At 42.1% G+C, this 25,842-nt stretch overlaps 1 protein-coding gene across 1 annotated transcript in view; it reads right to left on the reverse strand.

The window, feature by feature from the left end:
- Nucleotides 1–20,758, reverse strand: part of plppr2b (phospholipid phosphatase related 2b) — a gene marked incomplete at its 5' end in the record, with an annotated part of 40,705 nt that extends 19,947 nt beyond the window's left edge. The window contains 2 exons of the mRNA XM_080029026.1: nt 8,452–8,640; nt 20,648–20,758. Of these exons, the coding sequence (XP_079885152.1) occupies nt 8,452–8,640; nt 20,648–20,758 (300 nt within the window). The remainder of the gene's footprint in view (nt 1–8,451; nt 8,641–20,647) is intronic.
- Between the last annotated feature and the right edge of the window lie 5,084 nt (nt 20,759–25,842).

Consider the following 25,842-nt stretch of genomic DNA (forward strand, 5'->3'; position numbering starts at 1 on the left):
TGGATGTGTGCCTAGGGAGTCTGTGCTAGTGTGTGTGTGTGTGTGTGTGCACTCTTCCTCAGGCCACGTGATAGATATAATACAATGCCGATGACAATTGCAATCAACTCGAAAATGTCAGAAGAAAGATGTTTGCGTGGGTGACGTGCCCCGAGCGATATTTAAAGATGCTTACTTCAGCCTTACTTTACAGCTTTAATGTGCAAGTGTGAATGTACTGTACATCAGTGGGCGTTGGCATGTGTGTGTGTGTGTGTGTGTGTGTGTGAGAGAGAGAGAGAGCTTTTAGGTTGCTTGTCAAAGATGACAACTCTGATTACAATAACAATAGAGGGTAAATATAGAATACGGGAAAATGAGAACAGGAAAAGCCCGGATTTTCTGAACAACATAATTTGCCAAACATTAGCATGACAATGGCGCAGTCAGCGAGATTGAAGGGAGCCATTTTAATACAGGAGAGCTGTAGCAGGACTTATTTACAGCCTCCCAAAATTTGGATCACAGTGTATGCGTCTTCCATATACACATATATGAGGTGTAGAGATGGAAACCAATTTCCGCGTCCAGTGTGTTTATGAAGGAGAGGAAAAAACTGCTGGTGACATTTCCATCTTAATTCTAATGTCTGATTAAGAAGATTTAATTTTTGTGTTATAACAGCATGTTTTTACAGCTGGAAGGGTTAGCGTGCTGTGTGAATGAGAATCAGTAGTGTTTTACTCTTTGCAGTGGTGGAAGATGTATTTAGGTGCTTTACATGTAAGTATTAATTAATTAAGTATTAATACCACTGTGTGAAAATACTCTGACACAAGTAAAAGTCCTGTATTCATCTATGCACGCATCATTTGATTGTGGCGTCGCTGAGCCATGTAGATACGTCTAAAAAGTCTAGATTCCATGAGCTCAGAAAAACAGCCCTTTTGTCAGCTCTGTGATGATGTATTCTATCTAATTTGGTAGTTTATTAATACTTAGTTTATCTTAAAAAGTAGTAGGATGTTCCCGACCCAGAAATGAAAACTGAATTTTGCTGTTGATCACATGAATTCAAATCTAAAATCGCCAAAGTGCAGCAGTTGAGTTAATGTACTTTGTCATATTCCATATACTGCACCTTTGTATTAAAGCGACTCTTACCTTTGGTGCATTTTTACACTTTTTTTTGGATTAGGTTAAAATGGTATTAATAAGGTAATTACACTCTAAAATATAAGACAGACCCACCAGGAGTAAAAACAAACAATGATTTCAATCTCATAATATTATGAAAAATATATATAAAATTCAACCAATCAAATCGTTCGGACCGAACGATTTGATTGGCCGACAGACCTGTCTGTTTGCGGTCTGCTTCTGTATTGCGCATTCTCAACTAGAGGGTTTGTTTTGATTCCACGGCAGACAGTAGCGAGTAGCGACCATTGTAGAAAAGGCCCCAACGTTCATAAGTTACAGTGTTGTTAGTTCTTACAGTGTGTTAAAATGTGTTTTGTTCAGTGTGGATAGCAGTCGGTTAGGGCCATGACGTCAGTCGGACAGAGAGCCTGTTTAGTTTCCGTTCTCTTCTCCCTCGGTCAGATGTGTGAGCGTTGCCGCAGTAAGCGATCATTCCACATGGAAACGTGTTTATCTGAGTTTAAATGTGAATCACCCGTGTGTGAGTATGTACATGCAGTCCCGATCGCTGTTATAATATAGTTTGCATGCGATTCACGGGTCGCAACAGCTGTTGTAACGTCTCCTCACGAGCGGAGTTTAAACCTTTGTTCTTTTCCCGCAATCTATATGCGACTGTGCCTGTGAAAGAAGGAAAATAAAGAGCGGATAAAACCCTACTCCTCCTCTCCTCGTCTCATGCTTATAGTCTGACGCCTTTGGCCATAAGTGGTATTCTGGCCGACACCTCTGAAGTGAAACCAGTGATACAAGCATGGAACGAGGGTGTGGGGGCATTGGAGGGAGGCGGGATGGTATGATAGTGCTGTAATTCTCAATTGCACGATGGGTGTGAGTCCCTTTAACTTTGTTAACAGATAAAACTAGCCACATCCAATGCTAGCCACTGTAAGACCTGAAAGTTCACCAAATGTTCAGCACTTTATATCATGATCAAATGATGCTGAATACTGGAAATTTGGTATGACCTGCAACTAAAACTAATACTTTGTGTCCAATAATTTGTGATTTTTTCCTCCTAGAAAAACGCATTTTAGCAACTCTGATGTATCAGTTGTATTGAAATGTGAGCTGTACAAGTTAGTTCAAAGAGCAAAGGCAACAGTCATGGTGCTGACCACTTATTGGGACCATACAAAATGTAACATTCCTTAAAAAAACAGAGCACTGATTCCTTTACTTGTTTCTATTGAAATCTGCAGCAGCTTTTACTTCTGCCAGTCTTCCTCTTCATCCTTTGTCCCTCTCCATCTCTTCACACTGAGGATGAACCCCATTCACACTATTAAAAATGTCCAAAGGCAATGTGGCTTTGACCACATCCGGCATCTGTTTTTGAAGATATGACGTTTACAACAGCAGTGTGCAGCTTGTTTTGTATCCAGAGCTCTGGCATGACTGGATGACATGGTCTGCCACTGTGAATCGCCCCAATCCCTATCTTTCTGTCGCATGGAGCTGCATTATGCATGAAAGCTCTGCCAAAGGTTTTCACAGACAGCGGTAAACAAACTTGGAACAGCGTGCAGCTACTGAGTGGCTCTCTCTGGTTCTTCACTATTCATCCTGTAGCTGCTCTATCTATGCCATCTAGAACTGTTTCTGTATTATTTTCGTTTATTTTTGCTTCTTGTTTCTGGTGTATCTCCTTCCTCCTCCTCCTCCCACTGTTATTTGCTGCGTTTTGAACTCTCACAGTCTCTCCTCTCAAAGTGCGCTCCCCTTTGCTTTGCCTCCCCGTACTGTTTTAGAGGCTTATATTTAAAAGCCACATGAGCACTCCAGGGCGAAAGTATTTTGCATTATGCTTCTGACCCACATTAAAAGGTGGAAAATATTCCTCTTCATTCATTCACAGCGTTATATCCTCTCACAAGTGTATGCGTGTGTTTTCTTTTTGCGTGGCTCAGCCCAAGTCTCCACACATTGCAACACAGTCTCACTCCGAACTCGTCGAAAAGCTCCGCTTGGTCAGGGGCTTTTGGCATTAGCTGCTGTCGCCAAAGGGTACCCGTGTGCCTCTTCATTCCACGCAGGGGGTTTTCAACTCATTTCAATGTAATCCATCCGCGGTATATATGAAGCCCTGGGAACGCGCATATTAACCTGATGGCATCACATAGAGACGCTATGACCATTCATACTACATTGTGCACATTTACTGAGTGACGTTTGTGTTTCATTTCTCAAAAACAACAATGATCATCTCACAATGATATATGCTCTTCGTAGCTCAGGGCGGCCGCTATAGGCTCATTTCGCGTCACGTGACATTCCTCGACATTGATTGGTCTGTAGAGGGGCGTGCGTCTGACGTCACCGGTTTGAATGGACGAAAACAGATTTTTTTCCCTGCAGCGCTGTGCAGTTCAGTAGTTTAACATTTAAAGCTGGCGGAGTTGTTGTTTAGGAATGTGTCATTGTGTCTGTTGGTCAGATATGAACTAATTAACCTCTGATCGTTTTCTTTGTGCTGTTTTGGACCGCAACTTTGCACGTGCGGTTTGTTTTTCCCACAAAGGGGGCGGGGCCTTCATGTCAGAAGTCGCTCGTCGAGCTCATCATGGCATTTATTTAGGTCCATGCATGGGACCATGGACATGTGTAGGCTTAACCAGTGAATGAATGAAGTAAAATATGAACAGATAATTTCCTGCAGCATTGTGTAGTTCAGGCAGCCGCCCAGGCAACGCACACCTCCAACTCTATCAGTTGGATATACAAATTAAAATAAATCGCCCGTCTCCAGTCACCAACCCCCGCTCCTGTGTTCCCCAGTCAGCAGCTCATTTCTCCTCTTTGTGACTGAAATAGCCCTATGTTGATGTAAATCGTAGGACTATTAACATACAATCAAACGTTCCCCGAGAGGTAAATATATATCCTCCATTAGCCAATGGGATGAATGGTCATAGCGTCTCTATGTGATGCCATCAGGTTAATATGCGCGTCCCCAGGGCTTCATATATGCCGCGGATGGATTACATTGAAATGAGTTGAAAACCCCCCTGCGTGGAATGAAGAGGCACACGGGTACCCTTTGGCGACAGCAGCTAACGCCAAAAGCCCCTGACCAAGCGGAGCTTTTCGATGAGTTCGGAGTGAGACTGTGTTGCTCCACACGCTCTGAAGGCTCACACACTGACACAAGCATCTTAGGCCTACAATTACCATTTGATCCTTTGATTGCTCACAGCATAAATGTGTCGGCTGAAGGATGGGTTGTAGTGGTGCAATCAGCACACACGTATGGCTCCATTACACGATGCACCTAGGCAAAAATTATTAGCTAATGGATCGAAGAGCACTTTACCCCGCTCTTTCAGCTAGCTCGGCACGATAGTTGTCACCTATAGTGCGTCTGGTGCGTGTTTCATTTGGAAGCACTGCCTTAGTACAAATAGAATTTGCTATACAGTCATAGAGATCTCCTGTAGCCATTAGTTCTCAGATCCCAGTACTAGTCAGAAAAACACACACACGTTAACTCCCACCTTCACACACTGAATCCTTTTTCAGTGGTGGTGGAGGAAGGGATGTGCGCCGTCATCCACCCACACTCTTACCTTCACTGATGGCAACATTTTCACCAAGTACCACACAAGTGCCTGTATTCCACTCACCCTCTCGCTTCCTCTCTCTTCGTCTCTTTGCAACATAAGGTACTCTGTTCCAACTCTAATCCAGGACTCAAATGCAGTCAACTCGGGTGTGTGTTGTTCTGCTCACATCTTATAGGTTGAATTTGAGATTAAAGCCTTGGGCGATCCTTGCTGCTTTCCAAAATTGTCAGTTTCAAGGCAGATCTTTTTGATCAGACTCAAGAGATGCAATGGATTCTGTTATTAACCCTGACCGCATCATTTGAATAACCGCAACCCAATTATACTAAATCCAAAATGTTCCTTATGGATTGTGAGAGTCATACGCAATTGCAGAATCTAACTATGTTACCTTATTGGATATTCGGACTCTCAACTACCAACCATGTTTTAATACTTCTTATGTGAATACTATGATAGATGTTTTACCCAAAACAAGAAACAACAGAAAACTTGCTCAATGCAAAGGTCCACTTACTCTGTTATTACCAGAGCTTTTGACTGTAACGTTCTGCCTCCCTCAGAGAATTTGAACTGGCTCAGCTTTTTTTAAATGACCTACAGAGCCCGTATTTAAGTAAGAAAATATACAATAGATATGAGTGCCAAAGGTGGAGAACCCCCTTCACATACACAGAAAATGTTTAAAAAAAATGCTTAAAAAGGAAAAACAGATGATAAAATAGATGTAAAAAGTCAATTGATACACAAATGAAGAATGGGCTGAAAAATATAGTGAAATATTTTCTCTGGCACCAAAGGAAGGTTTTTCAATTCTGAAAAAATAACCCTGTGGGGGTGTTCAGCAGCAAGGGAGGGTATCATGAAAGTAGCTTTTGAGTTGTGTCAAGGGAAATACACGATCTATCATTTTTGGGGACTTTTAGGCCGTCACTAAGGTCATAAAGGTCAGGTTATGTATACCATTTGTTTCCATAGCCTGAAACCTAACATCAACATTCACTCCAGCTTCAACACAAATAATATTTTCAAGTTTGACATGTTTTAAAGTTAACATAAAACCAGCCTTGCTGGCTATCTCCACCAATAACAGCACGGGGTTTTGCCCTGAATAGATGCTAGAGATGTCAGTGTTAGCCAGCTAGCTCATGAGAGCTAACCCATGTAGTAAGCTGCTTTAAACAAGCCAACTCTGCGTCACGATAACAGCACACCGAACCATCGCACACAGCATCAAGTTTCCTTTGCCACGGAGTAGGTTTGTTAACTGTAAAGTGACGGCAAACAGAAGCTAACAGCTAGCGCTAACAGGTGGGGCTTACCCTGTGTTACGAATCGCATACTTTCTACTGTATAGTATGTAGATAAAAGATTTAGGATGTCCCGATTCTTGTGGCCAGATATAGGATGGTTAGAAGTACCTGGATGTCCTACTTCATCCGGCCAAGATTGTTAGTGTTGAAAACTGCATCCTATTTTGGCGATTCTGACCCACAATCCAGTGCGCACGTGAAGTAACGTCACATCGACGAAGCCTCCATATGAAAACAAACGGGGATGTGACGGATATAAAAGCAAGAGGCAAGATCAAGGCGCAATGTTATGATGAAATAAAAGAGTAAAAGTATGTCCCAATAGTATGCCTACTGCATCCTAACAAGATTATTTTTATCGTCGGATGTAGTATGTAGAATAGAAAAAAGAGAGAGTATGCAATTCGGAATGCAGCGTTATTCTGCTGAGGGTAGAGCATGGGTAGAGGAGCTGTCTTGCAGCACAGCACTATGCTGCAGTGCCCCATGTGGCGCGGTGGTGTTCCTGTAGTGTAACTGTAGGGACTCGGAGCATGACTCGAAGGGACAGCTGCCTCCCGCAACATGAACTTTTTTCTCCACGGTATAAACGGTATGGCCAAATCTCTCCCGGAAGACACTTTTAAACGGTCCATGGTATGATACTGTCATCAGGCCTATATGCCTGTCATCAGTCCTATATGCCATTATACAAAAAGACATAGGTATATGTTGTTACAGGAATTGTCTGTTCTGTCAGTGGAGGAGCTCTTCCATTTTCTGTTTGTGGTTAATTGAGAAAAAAGGGAGTTGAATAACATCTTTCATAAAAATGGTATGTGAACAGAGGCCCGTGGGATGGAGCGGTATCTTGGAGTGAGAGAGAACACAGATGCTCTGACTTTGCAAAAAGCCACTTTGCACTGCAGGCAAAATCACGCCACTCTGCTTCCCACTCTGCACACCAAACACCCAAACACACACACACACACACACACACACACACACACACACACACACACACACACACACACACACACACACACACACACACACACACACACACACACACACACACACACACACACACACACACACACACACACACACACACACACACACACACATACACACACACACACACACACACACACACACACCTGTGCATCCGTTGTATATGCCTGTGTCTAATAAATTGTGCCTGTGTGTCAAACAGGCCTATATTTTCAAGTTAACAGACTGAAAAAAAAGATTGAATGACAGAGGATAGTAGTCTTGTCCATACAAAAGCATCTGACAGAGGAATGCCAGTGTGTGTGTCTGTGACTATGTGCATTTGCTTGTTTTAATACTCGCTGTGTGTGTGTGTGTGTGTGTGTGTGTGTGTGTGTGTGTGTGTGTGTGTGTGTGTGTGTGTGTGTGTGTGTGTGTGTGTGTGTGTGTGTGTGTGTGTGTGTGTGTGTGTGTGTGTGTGCTCTGCCCTAACATGTGGCTCAGGGGCAGCTGTGTGATAAGGCCACTTAACTGTAGGACATCAAAGAGACAAGCCATGGGGGACAAGACGGTAGAGAGTCATGGAAACAGAGCTTTGATGAAGATGTGAAGCTATGTTTCATTATTAATAATATCCAACTCTACTGGCAAGAAAGTACGGCTGCTGTAAAGGAATTCAGAATGGTCTCTTAAGAACAACAATCTCTGTGCCTCGTATTCATTTGAAAGAATGAAGACTGTATTCATCTATCTTTAAATTGATTTAGTGGCAGGGAAAATGCACGAGTTCCTACAATGATAAAAAAAAGTAGTTTGATATTTGTTTTTGAATATTCTGCATGAATGTGCATACATGCCACAATTCATGACCTACAAATTGTAATTCTGTATGAATCTTTAATTACTAAAAGGCGCTTATGCATATGCATTGGACGAGCGCGGTCGGGTGGAAATAATAAAACTGTGCCTCCTCTTGTGCAAGGAAGAGAGGGGAGCCATTTAAAGTCGGTGTTTTAATATGTTCTAGCCCTGTGCAGTCTTGGAACAAGGACAGACCCTATGTACACTGTAGCTATCTCTGGCTTCTCTGTGGAGGACAAATATAGTGCCCGGCGTTGCCATGGTTATGATAGAGAACACATCCACACAAACAGAGCCGCGAGACCACGAGGATGCACACACCTACACACCTCTCCACTCTTTCACTCCACAAACACCACGTGTACTGTAGATGAGGAGGAACTATCCATGTGTCCGTATGTGTGTCTCACTCTTTCATGTGTGTGTGTGTGTGTGCATTTAAGTGAGTGTCATGCCTTTATATGTGAGATGCGTAAGTGAGTGTGGGCATTATAAGCACCTCTGGTACATAAGATAATTTTTTTGTGTATTTCTTTAAAACAAGTTGAACGCAGACTCACTGTGACAGTGGGGATGGCGGTGACGAGGGAGTAGACGAGGACGGGTGGCGCCTTGCTGTTGTCCTCTGGCCCCGGGTACGGCTTGGAGTAGGCTTTGTCAAAACAGAAGAAGCCTTGGATGTGTACGGGGAACGTGTCCGTGTACTCAAAGTAGTACGCCAACAGCACGGTCCCTGCCATGATGACCAGCTGGAAATAAAACATATCGGTTCCAGCTTTAGGATTGGATGCACAGGAGAGAGTGTAGGAGTCGGGGAAGGAAAAGACAGCCAAAATAAGAGTGAAGTAAAAAAAAAATTGCCACAGATTATTTTCTTTTTAAAGGAAAAAAAAAGAAAAAAGGAGAAATTTTTTTTTCGTCTCAGTGCGAAATGATGGATGCCTCCTTAATGTGTAAAATGAATCAAGTGTGCGTGGCGAGATAGTGAGGGATGAGGATGAGAGGGACAGGTGGAGAGAAACAGAGGGAGAGATAGAGACAGAGGGAGACAAATGAGGAGAAGGATATAGAGGGGGTGGAAGGAGAAAGCAATGGCAGAGATACAGAGTGAGAGAGAGAGAGAGAGAGAGAGAGAGAGAGAGAGAGAGAGAAAAGCCTTCAGCGGTGTCAGCAGGCAGAGTGGGAGGGTAAAGAAACAAATAGAGACTGATCAAAGTATATAATGCTGTATGGAGGAAGAGAAGACGAATACCTGAAAAAGGATGGGGGAGAGAGAGTGATGAGACATAGATTGGGTGAAAAAGAGCTGAGCGGTGGAGAAGACAAGAGGAGGCAAAAAGTGAGAGAGAAAACAACCCTGGAAAGAGCAGAGGGTAGGAAGAGAAAGTAGAGAGAGAGTGAGTGTGCGCATGTGTATGTGTGTCTGTGTGTCTGTGTGGGACTTGTGCATAACTTAAGTTGTTTTTGTACCGCACTGATATTCTCCCAAATTAAATACCAATTAATATCATGTGTATGCAAAGAACAAGTCACAAAGCATAAAACGTGACCTTCATAGCAATAACAAAAAACCTAATTTGGTAATACAATTATACAGAATTTGAATTTAGTATGAGCAATATGTTGTGATTTATGAACATAGAAAACAGAAGACAGGGGTTCTTTATACAATTATCCTGCCATGAACAGCATGCTTACTCCTTAGCACAGTCCTCCACAGGAGAGACACCAATGCACTATTGTATACCATGATTCTCTGAATATATTAAAGCTCCCATATTATACACTTTTCGGTACTATTATACACCATATTATGTGGTCTTAGTGGTCCCTAATACGTTTTTCTTTAATTGTTTGCTGAAAAAAACTTTCAGATAATTTATTGTACTATGCTGATGTTCAGCTAATCTCACAATGGCCTATTTTTTTAAAAGAGCTGCAGCTCCCCTTGTAAATATACAATCTTTGAGCTCCCCCGCCCCCTGCCCGGAAGCGAAGCCAGATACGCCTCGCCCTCTGTCTGTCGGGGCCGTGGACCAATAAGAAATAGGGGTGTGGGCTGCACAGTGAAAGTTTGTGAGGTCAGAAACGAGGAGAATTCTGACTGGAGTATATTGGGGGGGAGGGGTGGGGGTTTCAGGAAGGGGGAGACTGAGAAAAGGAGAGATTGTTATTTTTTTTTACATTTTGGCAGTCTCTAGGCACACCGTGGACCCATGGATATGTTAGAATACATTTAAAAAGTGCATTTAGCATAATATGTGACCTTTAATAAAAGCTGGAGGTTTGTGCAATTTTTGTGTTTTCCCTGCAGGAAATGCCTTGAAAAGAAAGAAAAAAACAAGTTAAAAAAAAGGAACGGAAGGTTTAATATAGCAGGCTGCTGCTGATTAGCTTCTTCAGAATCTGCAGCCTAAGTGTTTGTTCACTCAATTATTCTCTATTGTATGTGAAGGACAATTATATCAAAACATGGTGAGCCAGTGTACGCAAAACTGAGTTTTTTTTCTCACAGCTTTAGTTTGTCGCCAGACAGCCTTTTGTTTGTATCCCTCCGCCAATCAGCTGATCGACTCAGAGCTACTGCGGATTATTCAAGAGACACGAGAAAACAAAAAAATATTGGCAGCAATCTAAAGCAGTGGAAAAAATCTCAGTTTAGCGTACAATGGAATGGATATTTAGCTTTTAGGTTAGCATTTTTATATATATATGGACAAAACTTTTTTCTTCTGGCCCCCTCTGCAACAGTACAAGGCTGCATTCTGCTACAGCGATATCTCCCCTAAACTCCTTAAACCGAATGCATTGACCGCCATCACCATAAGGTAACACATTAACTATGACTTAGTACCCCATACAACCCCACTTTAAAGGGGAAGGGGATATGTGTTACACGTAAGATATTTTAGATGTATCACACTCTATGAGTGACAATGAACATCGTAGAGAAAGACTGACATAATTCAACTCCCTCACATGATATACTCTGCTGTCAGATCTGCTTCTCTGCAAGTTTCCTCATCCGGTTTTCCATTACAGCGTTTGAAAATATGAGGATTCTTCCATGCATATGAATTGCAAAATCAAATAATCAATCTGTAAGACCCCATGACGGCCATGTGCATACTTAACGTACTACATTCTGTTTGTGGGTCACATTGTAGTATTTGCACTGTGGGTCCCAAGTGAGTGGAGTATATCATACTGGACTCGAGGGAGGGTGTATTCAATGACAACGCACAGGTCCTGAGGCCTTTAGCACAAATCATGAGGGACACATAAACACACACACACATGCATGCTGGCAAATTACACTTACACCTCCAGCCTGTAGTTTATATATAGAATATTAAGCAGCTTCATGTTTTTCCATAAACTTGCTGTGTGTGTGTGTGTGTGTGTGTGTGTGTGTGTGTGTGTGTGTGTGTGTGTGTGTGTGTGTGTGTGTGTGTGTGTGTGTGTGTGTGTGTGTGTGTGTGTGTGGGTTTGTCAGTGTGCAGTGTGTTTGAGTGTGTCTGCAGGCATGTGGGTTAATTCCCATGTCTGAAAAGGAACTCTGACACAGGCAACATTTCTCTCCATATGCTCATCTCTTCTCAGCGAGCTACAGAAGGCTTCATGGAGCGCGGTGTAGAAAGGTGGGAGGACGAGAGCGATGGAGGTCTACGAAACACCCATCAAAGTTCTAAACAAGCATTTGAAGACAGCTGAAGAAAACCCTTCCTGCAGGACATTACGCATGTCATTTTGCATCTGCTTTTTGCAACACATAAGCATTAGAAGTGGCGTTGCTTACTGACTATACTGTCAGACTGAATTATCTAACAACCATATGTGAGTGGAATAATACATGAGTTTTAGTTGAAAAACACTTCTGGGAAAAGATTACGGCAGTAAAAAGTATTAATAAGATACAAAAGTCTCAGTAAAAGCAGTCATCTAATGTTTCATTTATGCAAACCGCCTCCCTGCTGACTACGGGCTCAGGGCTGTTATACGACATTTCATCTCCTTTTCCTCTCACATGAACAAATAACCAACTTTCTAGCTGTACTTCTACAGCCACAGCCGGCTTATTTGAATATTAATAAAGGTCAAAAGAACTTCAAGTTGATGGTTTCTAATTAGCAGAGAGACACGTCCCGCACAAGTCACCTTGGACTATTAATTTGCATAAAAAGTATTTCTAAAGCATCGTGTGCATGCACAATAGAAAACTATTCACAAACTCCAGTGGCAAGACGGTCATGACAGGCCGATATCCCTCTGTCTTGAGACATCTCACTGCAGGCTGTTTACCCAAGGTTGAGTACACACTTTTGAATTTTCAGTGTCGGTTGAAATACTAAACTAAACTTGAATAGTACAGCTTTAATAGGCAATATTCTTGCATTCTATAGCACTGATTCAAAATATATATGGTTGGCGGAACTAATCCCACTGACAAACACCCAAGCTTGAGCTGATTGAGCATCATGCAACTGTGTTATGAAGAAAAAGTAAGACACCACACCATGCCTTTCTTAAGGAACATCATACATTGAGGGTTCACACAGGCTTGTGGATCACTAACTCCCACTCAAACACAAACAGCCTTGGAAACACTCGACTGAGGTGTGAAAAATCAGACACCGACTTCACCGCCTCGTGTTTTTCTTTGCCTATAACATGTTGGTCACATTAGCTGTAGCGATCAAATCTACACAGTCCGTACTTTTGACTTTCAAATCAGATCCTGCTTATACCAAAGCGGAAGATACGAACGGGGTAATGTTTTGATGATTCACACAAAAGTGTTGTTGCCAAGTCATAAATTTAAAAAAAAATATCTCAGATTCAGACAGGAATTACAAATAAGGGATTATACTGTTTTTGCAATGAAACCCAATTTTGATTTAGCTCTTCAAATCTGTCAGCATAAATTTAGCTAGAGGATTTACACCAGAGTTTACAATTAAAGGCCTATTTAAGATGATAGCCCCTTTTTTTCCTTCCCCAGTAAACTAAAAAGGCCCATAAGGCCGTGTAATTAAGGCTTAATGCTCGTACCTCTGTGCTTCAAAGGAATTAAAAGCAAGGAAATCAAAGAGACTAATGTAGCACTGATGTGACAGAAACAGAGTGAAATCTCCCGCCCCAAGAAAGCTTTAACTGTAAACGGGGTAAATAAAATGCGACAGTAATAGTGTGTTATGGGAAAAAGAGTGCAGGGAAAATAGATGTGGGCATCGCTAATGACTCCTGGGGCAAAACTGTGAGCTCACAAATAAGTGGTGCATGTCTACCCTTGGCCTGTGTGGAGCAGCCAGATGGCAGAAAAGTCATATGATAAAGTCAAACATGTTTACAGAAGGTGATAATGTGTGGACGGAGGCTGGTGTTGAGATGACAGCACCCCGCTGGGACGATACCAATGTCACAACACTCAGGGTGATCTGGAGACATGTTGCTGCGTTGTGGCTCTCAGAAATGTCTGATGTGTTTTTGAATGATTACAAACCTCCGTATGTATGAGAGACTGGGACTGGGAGAGAATACACACAAGAAGATGCAACACCTACATTTGATTGAGTTCTCTTAGTTACACTTAGTTCAAATTGCAGTGTCGTGTCAAATATTTGGCCAGTGGAATTACATGTGACACCTCTGTTCATCAAACATCAAAAATAAACAGCACGTAACTCCATATACAACACCAAATGAAAAGACATGAGTTACAACTTTATATGTTTTTGTGTGTATTTTATATGTTCTAATGCTTTCAAATACCACATTTAAATGCTAAACCATGCAACAAATCCTCCTGATTTGTTTTTTACTAGGCTTACTCAATCTTTATCCATCATCCATATATTTAAAAATCTAGTTATGTTGTTATCTTACCAAACAAATGATTGTGTCTCTTCCAGTGAAAAGGACTAGAAAATACAATTTAAAAATGTTTCTTCATCAATGAGGTTGAACTCAACAGGGATACATTTTGTATAATGGCATGTGTTTGAAGTGTGCCATTTAATTTGCTTTCAATTAATTGACGAATATAAACATATTCTCACACAATATAGTGAAAGATATGCTGAAAATCCAGCATCATCAACAGCAAAAATAATAATGAATTAGCGGCAGATTCGTATTGATGGCTTCACATAGTTACTCTCCTCACAGTGTTTAGAAAAAAATAACCCCTAATTAGCATTAGATTAGTTTGCTTTCCTCCTTTTCCTGTTATTAATTTTTTTCTGATGAGCTCACCAAATCACTCACTCACATGGTAAACGAAATCACAGCACATAAAAAGCAAAGTCATATGCACAGCACCTTCCCTTCACACATACTCATCTGCATAAATCCTGTTTTAATGATTGAACAAAAAGCCAAAAACCTTCAGGGGATATCATGGAATCAACATGGATAACAAAGAAATGCCTAGGCTTGGCTGCCGCCTGGTGTCACCGGAATGTATTACACACAGACCGAGGCAGACAAGTGCAAGATACTGTAGATGATCCAGCTGATGTGGACCAGCCAGAGGGTATAGAACCTTTTAAAGAGAGGTCTGGGAGAGGAAAGTGACAGAGGGAAAAGTGGAAGAAGATAAAGAGATAGATTTAAACAGAATCTGACCGGGGCCAAGTCAAATGTGCCACTGGGAAATAAAAACCAGAGGAAGGCAAGGCAGCAGAGAGGAGAGAAAGCAACGGAGGGAAGATGGAGGTGAAGGAGATTGAATGAGGATGTATGAGAGAATGAGAGAGAGGGTGAAGTAGAGAGAAAGGTAAAACATAAAGAGGTAGTAGAGAATGGGAGAGGAAGCGGATCAAAGCAGGCATTCCTCTTTTGGGCATCTACAAGCACCCTCCTCCACCCCTGCTTTCTCCCTCCCTCTTATTCCACCTCTTTTTTTGTGTGTCTGATTACTGGGTGCCTTGTTGGTCTTGAACCCATGCTTTTTTTTCATTGTCTGTGCTCCAACATTTTCAAACCTACGCTTTCTGTGCCCCCCACTCCCCTTCTCAATGCATTTCCTTGAATGTCTCTCAATCATCTTCGCTGTCAAAGCTCTCTATATCTGCTCTCTCTCTCACACACACACACACACACACACACACACACACACACACACACACACACACACACACACACACACACACACACACACACACACACACACACACACACACACACACACACACACACACACACACACACACACACACACACACACACACACACACACACACAGTATCTGTTCCCCCTCCCTGACTCCCCTCACCAATTCTTCCTTTCTTTCCACTTCTCCCTCTCTTTACAGCAGCAACAATCACATGATTCTACAAAATCCCTAGTCCTCAAGCAAGCGTGCCCCTGCATCTCACAAACGCAAGAATAAAGGCAGATGCAGACTCACACATACGAACATGTTCCCTGAATAACACCCTAAGGTGCAAAGCTCCTACTATCACACAATTCATTAGCATGTATTCATTTTCAAAAGTAACTATTGACGGATGCTTTCCTAATTTATCCAGAAATAAAGGAAGATTACAGATTTTGAATGTCTTTTTAATGTGTCTCTTGCAGCACAGGCACTGAAATCCTTTTAATAACTAAGTTTGCCTTTGATGTAATTTCTCCTTCAGCCAACACGGATGCCAATTTCATAAATTGTGAATATCTTGATTTTTGGAATTAGACTCCCCGGTTACAGTTTATTCAGCTGACCTCATTCAAAGCAACATTTTAGAATGGGCAGCGCTGAAAATCAGTCTGCACTTCTGAGTCCTATAAACACATGTAGCTCGGAAAAGAAGCAAGAATAAATCTTACATTAGCTATTTTATTTTAAAGAAAATCTTGCCTTGGCATGGCAGCCTAGATAGGCGGCTATACTGTACGATGAAAATCCGCTAATGATATGAGCCTATACGGTGATATAGAGGGTCTCTCATCCCTCCCTGTGATGACAGGTGGGAAGCAGCCAGCGAACAAGTGTTTGAAACATCCACCCAGAGCTCAGAGAAATCCCAGTGCAGGCAGGTAGGCGCTATTCATGGAGTCTGGGATATAATGAGGGGGAAACAAGGGAGAGACTTTTGGGATATAAACTGCAACTCTTTCTTTGTGGCAATGTGTGTGTGTGTGGGGGGGGGGGGGGTGAGGATGGTGGGGGGGGGGGCATATAAAATGAATTTGTGTTCATATTTTTTAATGAGCACGATCAAGAAAAGTAACATTCAAAAACATTTGGTGTTCGGGGACGTGATGGAGAACCAACTTATTTTCCCAGGTACCTTTGCTGCCCCACTTATGTGGTAATAAGAGATTTTGATGGTATATAAACTGCCCATGAAGTGGTTAAAGAGAAGTGATCATTAGTTATATGTTAGTAAATGGTTTGCTGAATCAGAAGCTGAGCTGCTGAAGCATCAGGAGTTAGACTTAGCAAAGTAAATGTAGAAAAGGTATGAAAAGGAGTAGTTAAATGAGCATATTTGGTGCTGTGATTTTGAGAAATTGGGAGAACAGTTTTTTGTTTTGCTTTTTTTGGCACCAGTAAAGCTGTTTGGAACAAAACATCTTAAGAAAATAGCAAACACAAGCAACAAATGTGGTGCTTGAAGGTATTTTTTCCAATGTACTGAGGCAGTGTCAAACCCAGCAGGGAATACAGATGAAGTAAGCACATGTGGTGAGGAAGGCGCTTTGTTGTAGGGGACTGTTAGGCCTGATGCATCTAAGGTGGTGTGAACTATTGGAGCCAACCTCTGCTGTGCTGCCTTCACACCAACACCAAAAAATTGTGAGAGATGCCAGAGGCTGTCCCAGTGCATACAACACATGCGCTGTCAACAAGCAATGCAACTATTTCCTGAAGTTGCTGCACTTGGCGCTGAAAAGCCCATGCTCAGCAACAATTGCAGCCATCAGGAGCAATTCCCTATCTGCTAGAAATGATGTTTATGGCTAATTTTGCCAAATGCGTCATGTAATGTGATTGCCTTGTTGGACTATGTTCAGTGCAAGGAGGAATATAGCATGTTGGGACTAACTAGATATGTTTAACAATGGTGTATGTAGATTCAAGTTAGGCAGGATTACATTTCCTCCAAAGCTTATTCACTGTTGAAAAGTAGTAGAATATAAACTTAGACATAAACCTATGCATCACATGCTTTATATGAAGCAAAAGAAAAGTGAAATATTTTACCAACTGGTCAGAAATCACTGAGCAGGCAAAAATTAGGGCATCTACAGGGAAGCTAAGCAAATGAGAGATGCAAGCAGACATTAGCCAACACCTAAGAGTTTAAACAGGGTCTCAGGTCGCATAGACCTTAAACATGTGGTCTGATGCCTGGCAGTCTGTTGGCTTTACAGAATGCGCTGTGCCACACAGGAGGCTGCCACAAATGAGTAGCTACAGTACAGCCACTGACAGTTAATGATTATTATGTCTTACTATTGCTACAGCTGATGCCACTTTACTCACTGGCTTCAAATGTTTACACTCCGTGAGATGCACTCCAAGAGTCCACTTGTAGTCACTTTTGTAGCTTTTTAACAATACTTCAGCACATATAGTTACAGTAGGTCCGCATGACGTAGAATCATGGTGGGATATAGGCCCTAGATCACATCAATTCACCAATCCTCAACCGCCAGTGTCGAAAATAAGTCAGCAATCATATGCATCAAAATGACTTTTTAAAGGGGGTTCCTTTAAAGCAGTGCCTCTGTTAGGCCCCATACCAGTCTTGCTTCATGTAGAAAGATGTACAGAGAGAGAGAGAGAGAGAGAGAGAGAGAGAGAGAGAGAGAGAGAGAGAGAGAGAGAGAGGAAGGCATATTGGCTTTCCATGATGTAGTTTTAATCACATGCAGCTTAAAGTACAATTGTGTGGAATGAATCTCCATTGTTTGTATGGGGAAATAATAAGGCCAGTTCTAACCTTTTCAACCAAGCAAAAGGAGTAAGCGATGACCATGGGAGAAGACGGTAGACAAAAGAAACACTTGAAAGTAGGAACAGAGGAAAAGCGAGTTTGAGAAATCAAATTAAGAGATGCTAGACAAGCTTTCAGATTAAAGGCGCGATGAAATGACAGCGCGACCAGCAGAGAGAGAGAGAGAGCGAAGTGGCCATCGTCGTACAGATGAAGTGATGAAGGAAGATGAATTGATGAAGGAAGAACCCGACCGTGGGAGACAGAGAGCTAGATTGTGACAAACGGAGGGAAGGAGCGAGTAAGGTTATCAGAAACGAGATCACAAGAAAGGGAGAGGAACAAGACCGGGTTGTTTGAATTGAAAAAGAAACGGGTAATGAGATGCTAATGTAACAACAAAGGAGCGAGTGTGCCCCCCGGGGGGGAGTTATGCTGTACAGCATGCGGCTCCAGCTTGAGAATGGCAGAACAGGGACTTGAATTTGAAATTGCCCTTTATTAAACTCTACTGCAATGTACATAGATTCATTCAGATGACTACTGTATATGGCGATTAAAGTCAAACTCGATTTTACATCACCCCACCTCTGGCTGTGTTTGAACAAAATAAAAACAATGGATAAACACCCCTGGATAAAGGACCGATTAAGGAGACACAATGGGAAGACATTGCAAAAAAAAAAGGTACAACATTGGCTGCACACAACACTGACCCCTGGCCATAAACGATTGCAGATAAGGCCTAATCTCATGTTGCACTCTATCTGTGATATGAGGTGAGCAGGAGGACAGGGTCAGCTGAGGACAAGGTTTACTTACGTAAACAAAGAACAGTGGAAAAAGGGTTGAATCGACTAGAGGAGAAATGGAGAGAATGAATAAGAAACGTAGGAGACCCAGGAGGAATTGTGGCGCTGGACAAAAAGCATTGAGGAGATATGAGGAGAATGCAGGTCTTTTGCAACAGACACGCTTGTTTGAGTGGGAGGAGGAGATGAAGCTTTACAAGTAAAGGGGAATAATGGGGAGCTGTGTGGTGCAACAGATGTAATTACACCAGGGAATAAGTGGATCTAGAGAGGAGCGATGCAGAGGATCTGTATAAAAACAGAGTGACTGGCCAGCACTCGAGAGACTGTCAAAGGGAATACCGGAGGAGGGGAGGAGCACCGCTGACAGATATAAGCCTAGAGATAATACAGACGCACTGTGAGAAAAAATTTAAAAAGCTTGAAAATACTTATAATAAGTCCTCAAGAGGATGCAGAGAATGAGAAAATAAAAATGAATAAAAGCAAGCTTAGGGCTGCACATAAACCTGCAGGGCTCGTGGGATATTTGTGCTATAAAGAGATGCAGTCGTAACAGGAGGGTGGGGTGGGGTGGGGTGGTTGGCAGTGTTCAAGAGTATTGCTATGTGTTGGTTTCACGCGTTGGGTAAGGCTCAAAGAGCAGATGAAAAAGCTACACTATGATCCCAACAGGATGTTGAATGAACGAGTGAATGGGTTCAAAGGAGGAGAGGCAGAGCGCGGTTGAGGGAGATCCTTTAGGAGATTCAGTCGAAAGGGAAGATGCGCTACTGCAGGTGCAGTGAAGAAAGAGGAAGAGTGCCCATAAGAGTTTACACTAACAACTTTTTATATATAAACATTGCACAAACTGAGTCAGGCCAACTTTTCACAAGATCTGTGTTTACTTGAGTTTGTTTCAGCAAGTAGGACAAAAAAATCCTATCCTCGGCTATCTTCTTTGCCTGTAGGCTACATCTATTATAGCAAAATTAGAACTTTTGACTTTTTTTCCAGGCAACTTTCTATGGCCCCATTTGCCGCAACAATTTTCACCAACCTTAAACTTTACAATATTACAACAAATAAGACTGCAAAATCACAATTTGTAGGTTTAATTCAAAAGGAAAAAAAGCATTAAAAAACTGTATATTCAGCTCATTCAGCTATCGTTGCTGTATAGCTCAGATAACCTGCATGCTTAGGGCGTGTGTTAGCGGTGGCACAGGCTAAGTGGCTTTCCTTTCATAATTAGGCCAATTAATTTGAAAATGCAGCCGAGGCAATGAGCGTTCCGCCAGGTCATTTACAGAACACAGGGAGAGAAGAAGCTGTCGTGGGAAGAGTAGAGGAACAGAGAGATGGAGTTGAGGAGCTTTGGAGCAGAAAGGTCACTGGAGAGGGCCTTTGTTGCAAGAATACCTCACGTTGGCTGTTATCACCAACTGTGCATCATGGGTAAATTACCCAATTCATTCAAATCAATAATTTCTTTTGGGAGTCACTGAATTGAAAGCAGTGCCCGCTAATTCACACAATTTCCCAACTGACACCCCATTGTTGTGAAACCGCCGTGAGAAACATGTGAAATTATGGAAGAAAGAGATGTGGGAGGAATGGTAGAGGAGAGAGAGAGAACATTCACAGACAGACTGACTGTAAACTGGGCTTTTCATCTGTCCATCAGTCTGCTCTGTGTGGCTCCAAATTCACAAAGGTTTCTGATAAACCTCCAAGACCAGCAGAGTACACAGCTTACACTCCACTTCTACCCCACTTTCATGATACAACCCTGCTGTATTCACACAGAATATTGCACATACATTTGCCCCAACAATACATGAAAGGTTGAGATTTTAGACTCTAGGTTCACGTTTAAGTTTGTCCAAATATGACATATACCGCCTTCAGTTGTAGGAACCAACTAAAAGCAAGGTGCAAAACACATTTGATATTATTTTCAATCAGGCTGGAAATGTTGTCACTGTTTAAACAGAATATGTCAAAACACTCACCTCCACAAGCAGGAAGCAGGGCACAATGTAGGTGCTGGTCTTCTGATGGTCTCTGTCATCAGGAAAGTTCCTCATCGCCCTCCTCTCTGCCGACAGCTGACTGCCAATCATCTGCAGGGTAAAAACGTCATAGCAAAGCTTCAGTTTACTTGTGTTCCGTCAGTGTCAAAAGAATATGCTGGGTGTTGAGCTATACTATGCAGAAAGAAGATAAACTAATTCATGTTTTGCACAAGCAAACAATAACTCATGTGAACTTCCATCCCAAGCAAAGGCAAACATTCATAAAGTGTATGTAGATATGGATCGATGCTGAGGAAGATGTGGACCAATTCTAATGTTTTGTGGAAAATACTGAACATAAGATGCAGTCATTTGTTGACTGTGGGAGCAGCCTGGAGTCTTTGAAATTAAGTTACACGTAGTGTTGCTAGCTAAAGACTTGTATATCTGTGTATTGGTGCTGTTCCCATCTCTTGGGTGATGCAGGGCAACACAGCTGTGCGCAGGAATTACATTCATATTGTATGAGTTGACTGCATGCCATTATTTTCAGTGGCAACATTCAAGGTGAGCATCAGATTCAATTTAACGCCAGAATATTTCCATTCCAGACAATTAATTTAGCAGTAATGAAATGTAACTAATTCCATTCACTCAAGTGCTCTACTTGAGTACAGTGTACAGGTCATTTAACTTGATTATTTCCATTTAAAGCTACTTTATACTTTTACCTACATTTCAGAGGGAAATTATTGTACATTTTACTCAGCTAAATTTATCTGACAACAACAAGTTACTTTTCAGATATAAACAATAAATACAAAATGTAATGAACAAACCAATTGATGTGAAATAGTACCCGAGTTTAAGATACCCAGCAGTGCAGTACCTACAATAGCTACGGTTTCCCCCAACAGTTATCCATATATGTACACAGATGCACTTATGATCAAGTGATATAATATTTATTATTCAGAAATTGTGCAAAAAGACTACTTTTACTTTATGTACTTTAAGAATACTATGATAATACTTTTGTACTTTTACTTTATTAAAATGTTGAATGCACTTCAAACTTTATTTTACTGTATATCCTACTTGTAAAAGAGTATTCCTACAACTTCTTAAGCAACATATCTGAACATGAACCTTAACAGATGTGGCACCAAATATGAGTAATTAAACCTTCACATTCAACACCAGACGCCATGCGTCCAACTACCTAGATCATTAATTATAGTAATTGTTTACACATGGAGTTCATAATCATATATCTGTCTATAAATCAAGGACATACAACAATGCCAATAATCATGTCTATGAAGAGAAAAGGAACCCTTTTATCATCTACCATCGGGGTAAAATCACCAGTTTTTTGCACACACGTGCACATAACACACCTGAACTCACCCACCCGTATGCAGATATGCCCACAAAGATACATTCTGCATGATACATCTAAACTGCACAGATGCAGGTACACAGACACACACTTACCCACACACCAGTACTGTGAAGGCAATCAAAAGAGTCGGAGGGGGGTGGAATGAGGTTGAAAGGAGGAGAAGTAGAGTGGAAACAGAGGAGCGATGATCAAAAACAAAAGCCTGACAGAAAGAGATAAGAGAGAGACAAAGTCATGATGCAGACATTCAGAGACTCTTCAGAAGCCAACAGGGTGAGGTGAAAGCCAGCAGACTCAGCAATGGGAAATAAAAGTAACCGGGGGGGATAACAGGTAGAAGAAAAACAGATTCAGTCCCCAAAGTGAAAATTGGAGGAAACAGGGGAAAAGATGGAGAGAAATGTTGGAGTAGGGAGGCCAGCTTTTGAGATGTTGAGGGCCTTTCTGATGTGCATATGACTCGACTCGTGCCAAATAACCTAAGCCACCACTTTGAAACAAACAGCAAACGGTATTCTAGACCAACTTTGAAATCATGATTTCATCAATCATAAAGCGACTGCCCTCAGCATTCTCCAATACAATCTTATCAATTTAAACACCAATTGGTTCTCCTCTCAGATATCGAGCCTGTTCGCTCATCTCCTTGACAACAATTATCTTGCTGACTTTATGGCTGAGGGCAAATCTCTGCTGCAGTGTCAGCCCTTTTCCTCACGATCAATGGTCGTTTTTTTTGGTGTGAGGGGAGAAAGCCACTTCACAAGGTTGGAATGCATCCATGTCTTCATAATGCGCCTATCAATGATGTAACATGCTGTAGCAATTTGAACGACAAGAAATAACGAGAAGATGAACCACAGTTTTCATAGCACTTTTTAGTAAAACATAAAATAGTAAGGAGAATCTGAATGACTGATTCCATTGTAAACACACAAAAAATACAACATTGCAACATTTGCAATGAATATTCACGTTAAGATAATAGGAAAGGATTCCAGTTAAATATATGGAACATGTTTAAAAGAACACCACTGTATAAGCATGAAAGAGGTTATAATCCAGCAAAATTGTGTATGAATGTGTGAGTGAATGGTAACGTGGGAAAGGAAAACAGGTCTTCGGTCTCAATGGGATTTACCTGTATAAATAAAGGTTAAAAAAAAATAAAAAAAAATAAAAAAAAATTGGAATGCACTTAGATTTTCACTCATCTGAAACTGTTCGATTCGGAGCAGACTACACCACGAGTGCCCCCTCGGAGCAGTTTTCTGAACAAAAAACAAAGAATACAGCGGCTGAATAATGGACCCAACATGCTGGGTTTAGGGGATTCGAAATCCCCATTTCTGAAAAACCAGCTCAGGTGCTGTCTAGTGTGAGCGAACTTGAACTTGTTTCTGGTCGCAAACGGTTGAGACGTTGCTAATATTTCCTTCAAAGATCTTGCTACAATGTAGATTTGAAAAAGCCACATACAGTAAATGTGCATCGCTATATGCATTGTGTAATGTTTAGCTGCGCACAGAGGGAGAGAGCTGTAAAGACTACACTCACTGTGTTTAAATGTGTTAATTATTCATACTCTGGTTCATATACTTGTTTTCACTCCTCTTTGTCCACTATCAACCGTCTGCCTCAAGGGAAACACTATCCCTCTATGATCCCACTTCTACAATATGAGTACAAGCTCCTACCGTCGAGCCTCGGATACAGCATGAAGAGCTAAGATGAAACAGTATTTGTTTAATCTTTGTTAAGAGAGAACTTGTACAAATCGTAGCGGACCATAAAAGGATTGTTAATATACATAAACACACGCAGGCGCACATACACACACAGAGGAGGTTGTCCGCAATATATGTTTATGTATCCCACCTTTCAAAGCTGTGAGAAGCAATCAGGCATTAAGGTTGTCATGAGTGATTGTCAATTGTGTTGCTGTACATGGCATTCACTGTGATGTGTATCCTTACGCTACGCACTGGCACCACGGCAAAAAAAGAGCCACTATTCATCTCACTAGCAGACAAGCACACACACACACACACACACACACACACACACACACAGACCATCATCTTAGAGTTCATTACGTGTCAACTTTGATGTCAGTCCAACAAGTGTTGCTGCACAACGTATGCCTATGAGTATGTGTGTGCGTGCATTACAGAGAGCACATAATTCCTCCTGATGGGCACCTCAGGTACTAAAAAGTGGGTCATTGAGATGAACAATCCCACTCACATTATCTCTTTCACATACATTGCATACACACACACACACACACACACACACACACACACACACACACACACACACACACACACACACACACACACACACACACACACACACACACACACACACACACACACACACACACACACATACACACACTCGGGAACAACCCATTTAAAAAAGAGAGGCAGAAGAAAATGCAGGGTAGTAACTGGTTTGAAAAAACTCTCACCTTTAATGTCTTTATGTTGGAAGCAGTGCTGCTGCTCAGTGGCTGCTGCCTCCGCCGAGTCTCTGTCTCTAGGAGGATTTGCTCCTGCAGCGGACTCTCAGCTTTGCTTCTTTATCTTTTCGCCTTCTTTCAAAGCAAAAGCAGTCCTCGCTCCCGCCGCTCCGCCAGTGAGAAGCCCTCGGCACTGAGTGTGAATAGAGAGACAGAGAGCTTGCCACACTGCCAGGCACCCAGCCTCCAGCCAGCCTATAGTCTATATCTGTATGCACTCTGCCGCTAGGTCGCTAAGCTAAATATGATGATCTTCAACAGCACTTCAACAGCTAATTAGGCAAGTGAAGGGATCCACAGGCTGGTGAGGAGAGGAAGAGAGAGAGAAGAGAGAGGGAAGGAAAGAGAGCATGTGTGTGCGCATCTGGATGCCTGTGTGTGAGACAAGGAGAATGGGAGGCAAAGAATGGGGGAGGAAAAAACAGAGTGGGAAAAGGGAAAAAGAGAATGAGACAGCTGGAGTGGAGACTGAGAGCGGAAAAGAGCCAGCCTGTATGTGTGTGTGTGAGAGAGAGAGAGTTTAGTAGAGAGAGAGAGCAAAAGTGAGAGAGAAGGGGGTGAGAAGGAGGGATTATATGTGTGTCAGAGGCTGAGGCAAAGCAATGGCTAAAATGGTAGTCAATGTGCTATTTAGTACCCCAGGATACCACTATTATACCAAAGGGGTTGACACTAACGGTTGCCCGCTTGCCCGGGGCAACTGAAAATAATGTCCGGGCAAGTTGAGATTGCTTTTTGGTTGCCCGAACGGGCAAGTGGATTTTAGAGGGATTGTCAGTAGTCTTGGCTATTTATTCATGTGTTTTGAGTCTGCATTTTTTTTTTTCGCTAACTCACACCAAATAGATCGGCCACAACAGCCTGTGTGCGCGCAGTTTTGCTGTCTACGTTCCGAAAGCCGGCTCTATTAGGCTATACGGACCTGGTTCCGCTATATTCAAAACCCAGAAATCAATAACGTTTGAGCTTATCAATACCGCTATGGAGTCCATGTCACATGATGTCATTTTAAATATCGAGTAGGCTAAGCCTATAGAGTCGGGCCATCTTCAACTAATTAGGCCAACTTCGGCGTATTATTCCATCACTGGTCCGCATCATGGACTGTAAAAGTAGGCCTATTCTACCTTCGACTGTCTTGAAGAAACTTCTTCAACCCGCTTCAACTCTGTCTCCCAAAAAAAAAAAACTCTGTCCGCTGCAGCTGGAGACGGGCTCGGCACCGTCTCAACATTCATTCAAAGCAAGCCCCAACCTCAGCGA

The sequence above is a fragment of the Ammodytes marinus genome, assembly GCF_949987685.1.
Source record: "Ammodytes marinus genome assembly, chromosome: 6".
NCBI lineage: Eukaryota > Metazoa > Chordata > Actinopteri > Uranoscopiformes > Ammodytidae > Ammodytes > Ammodytes marinus.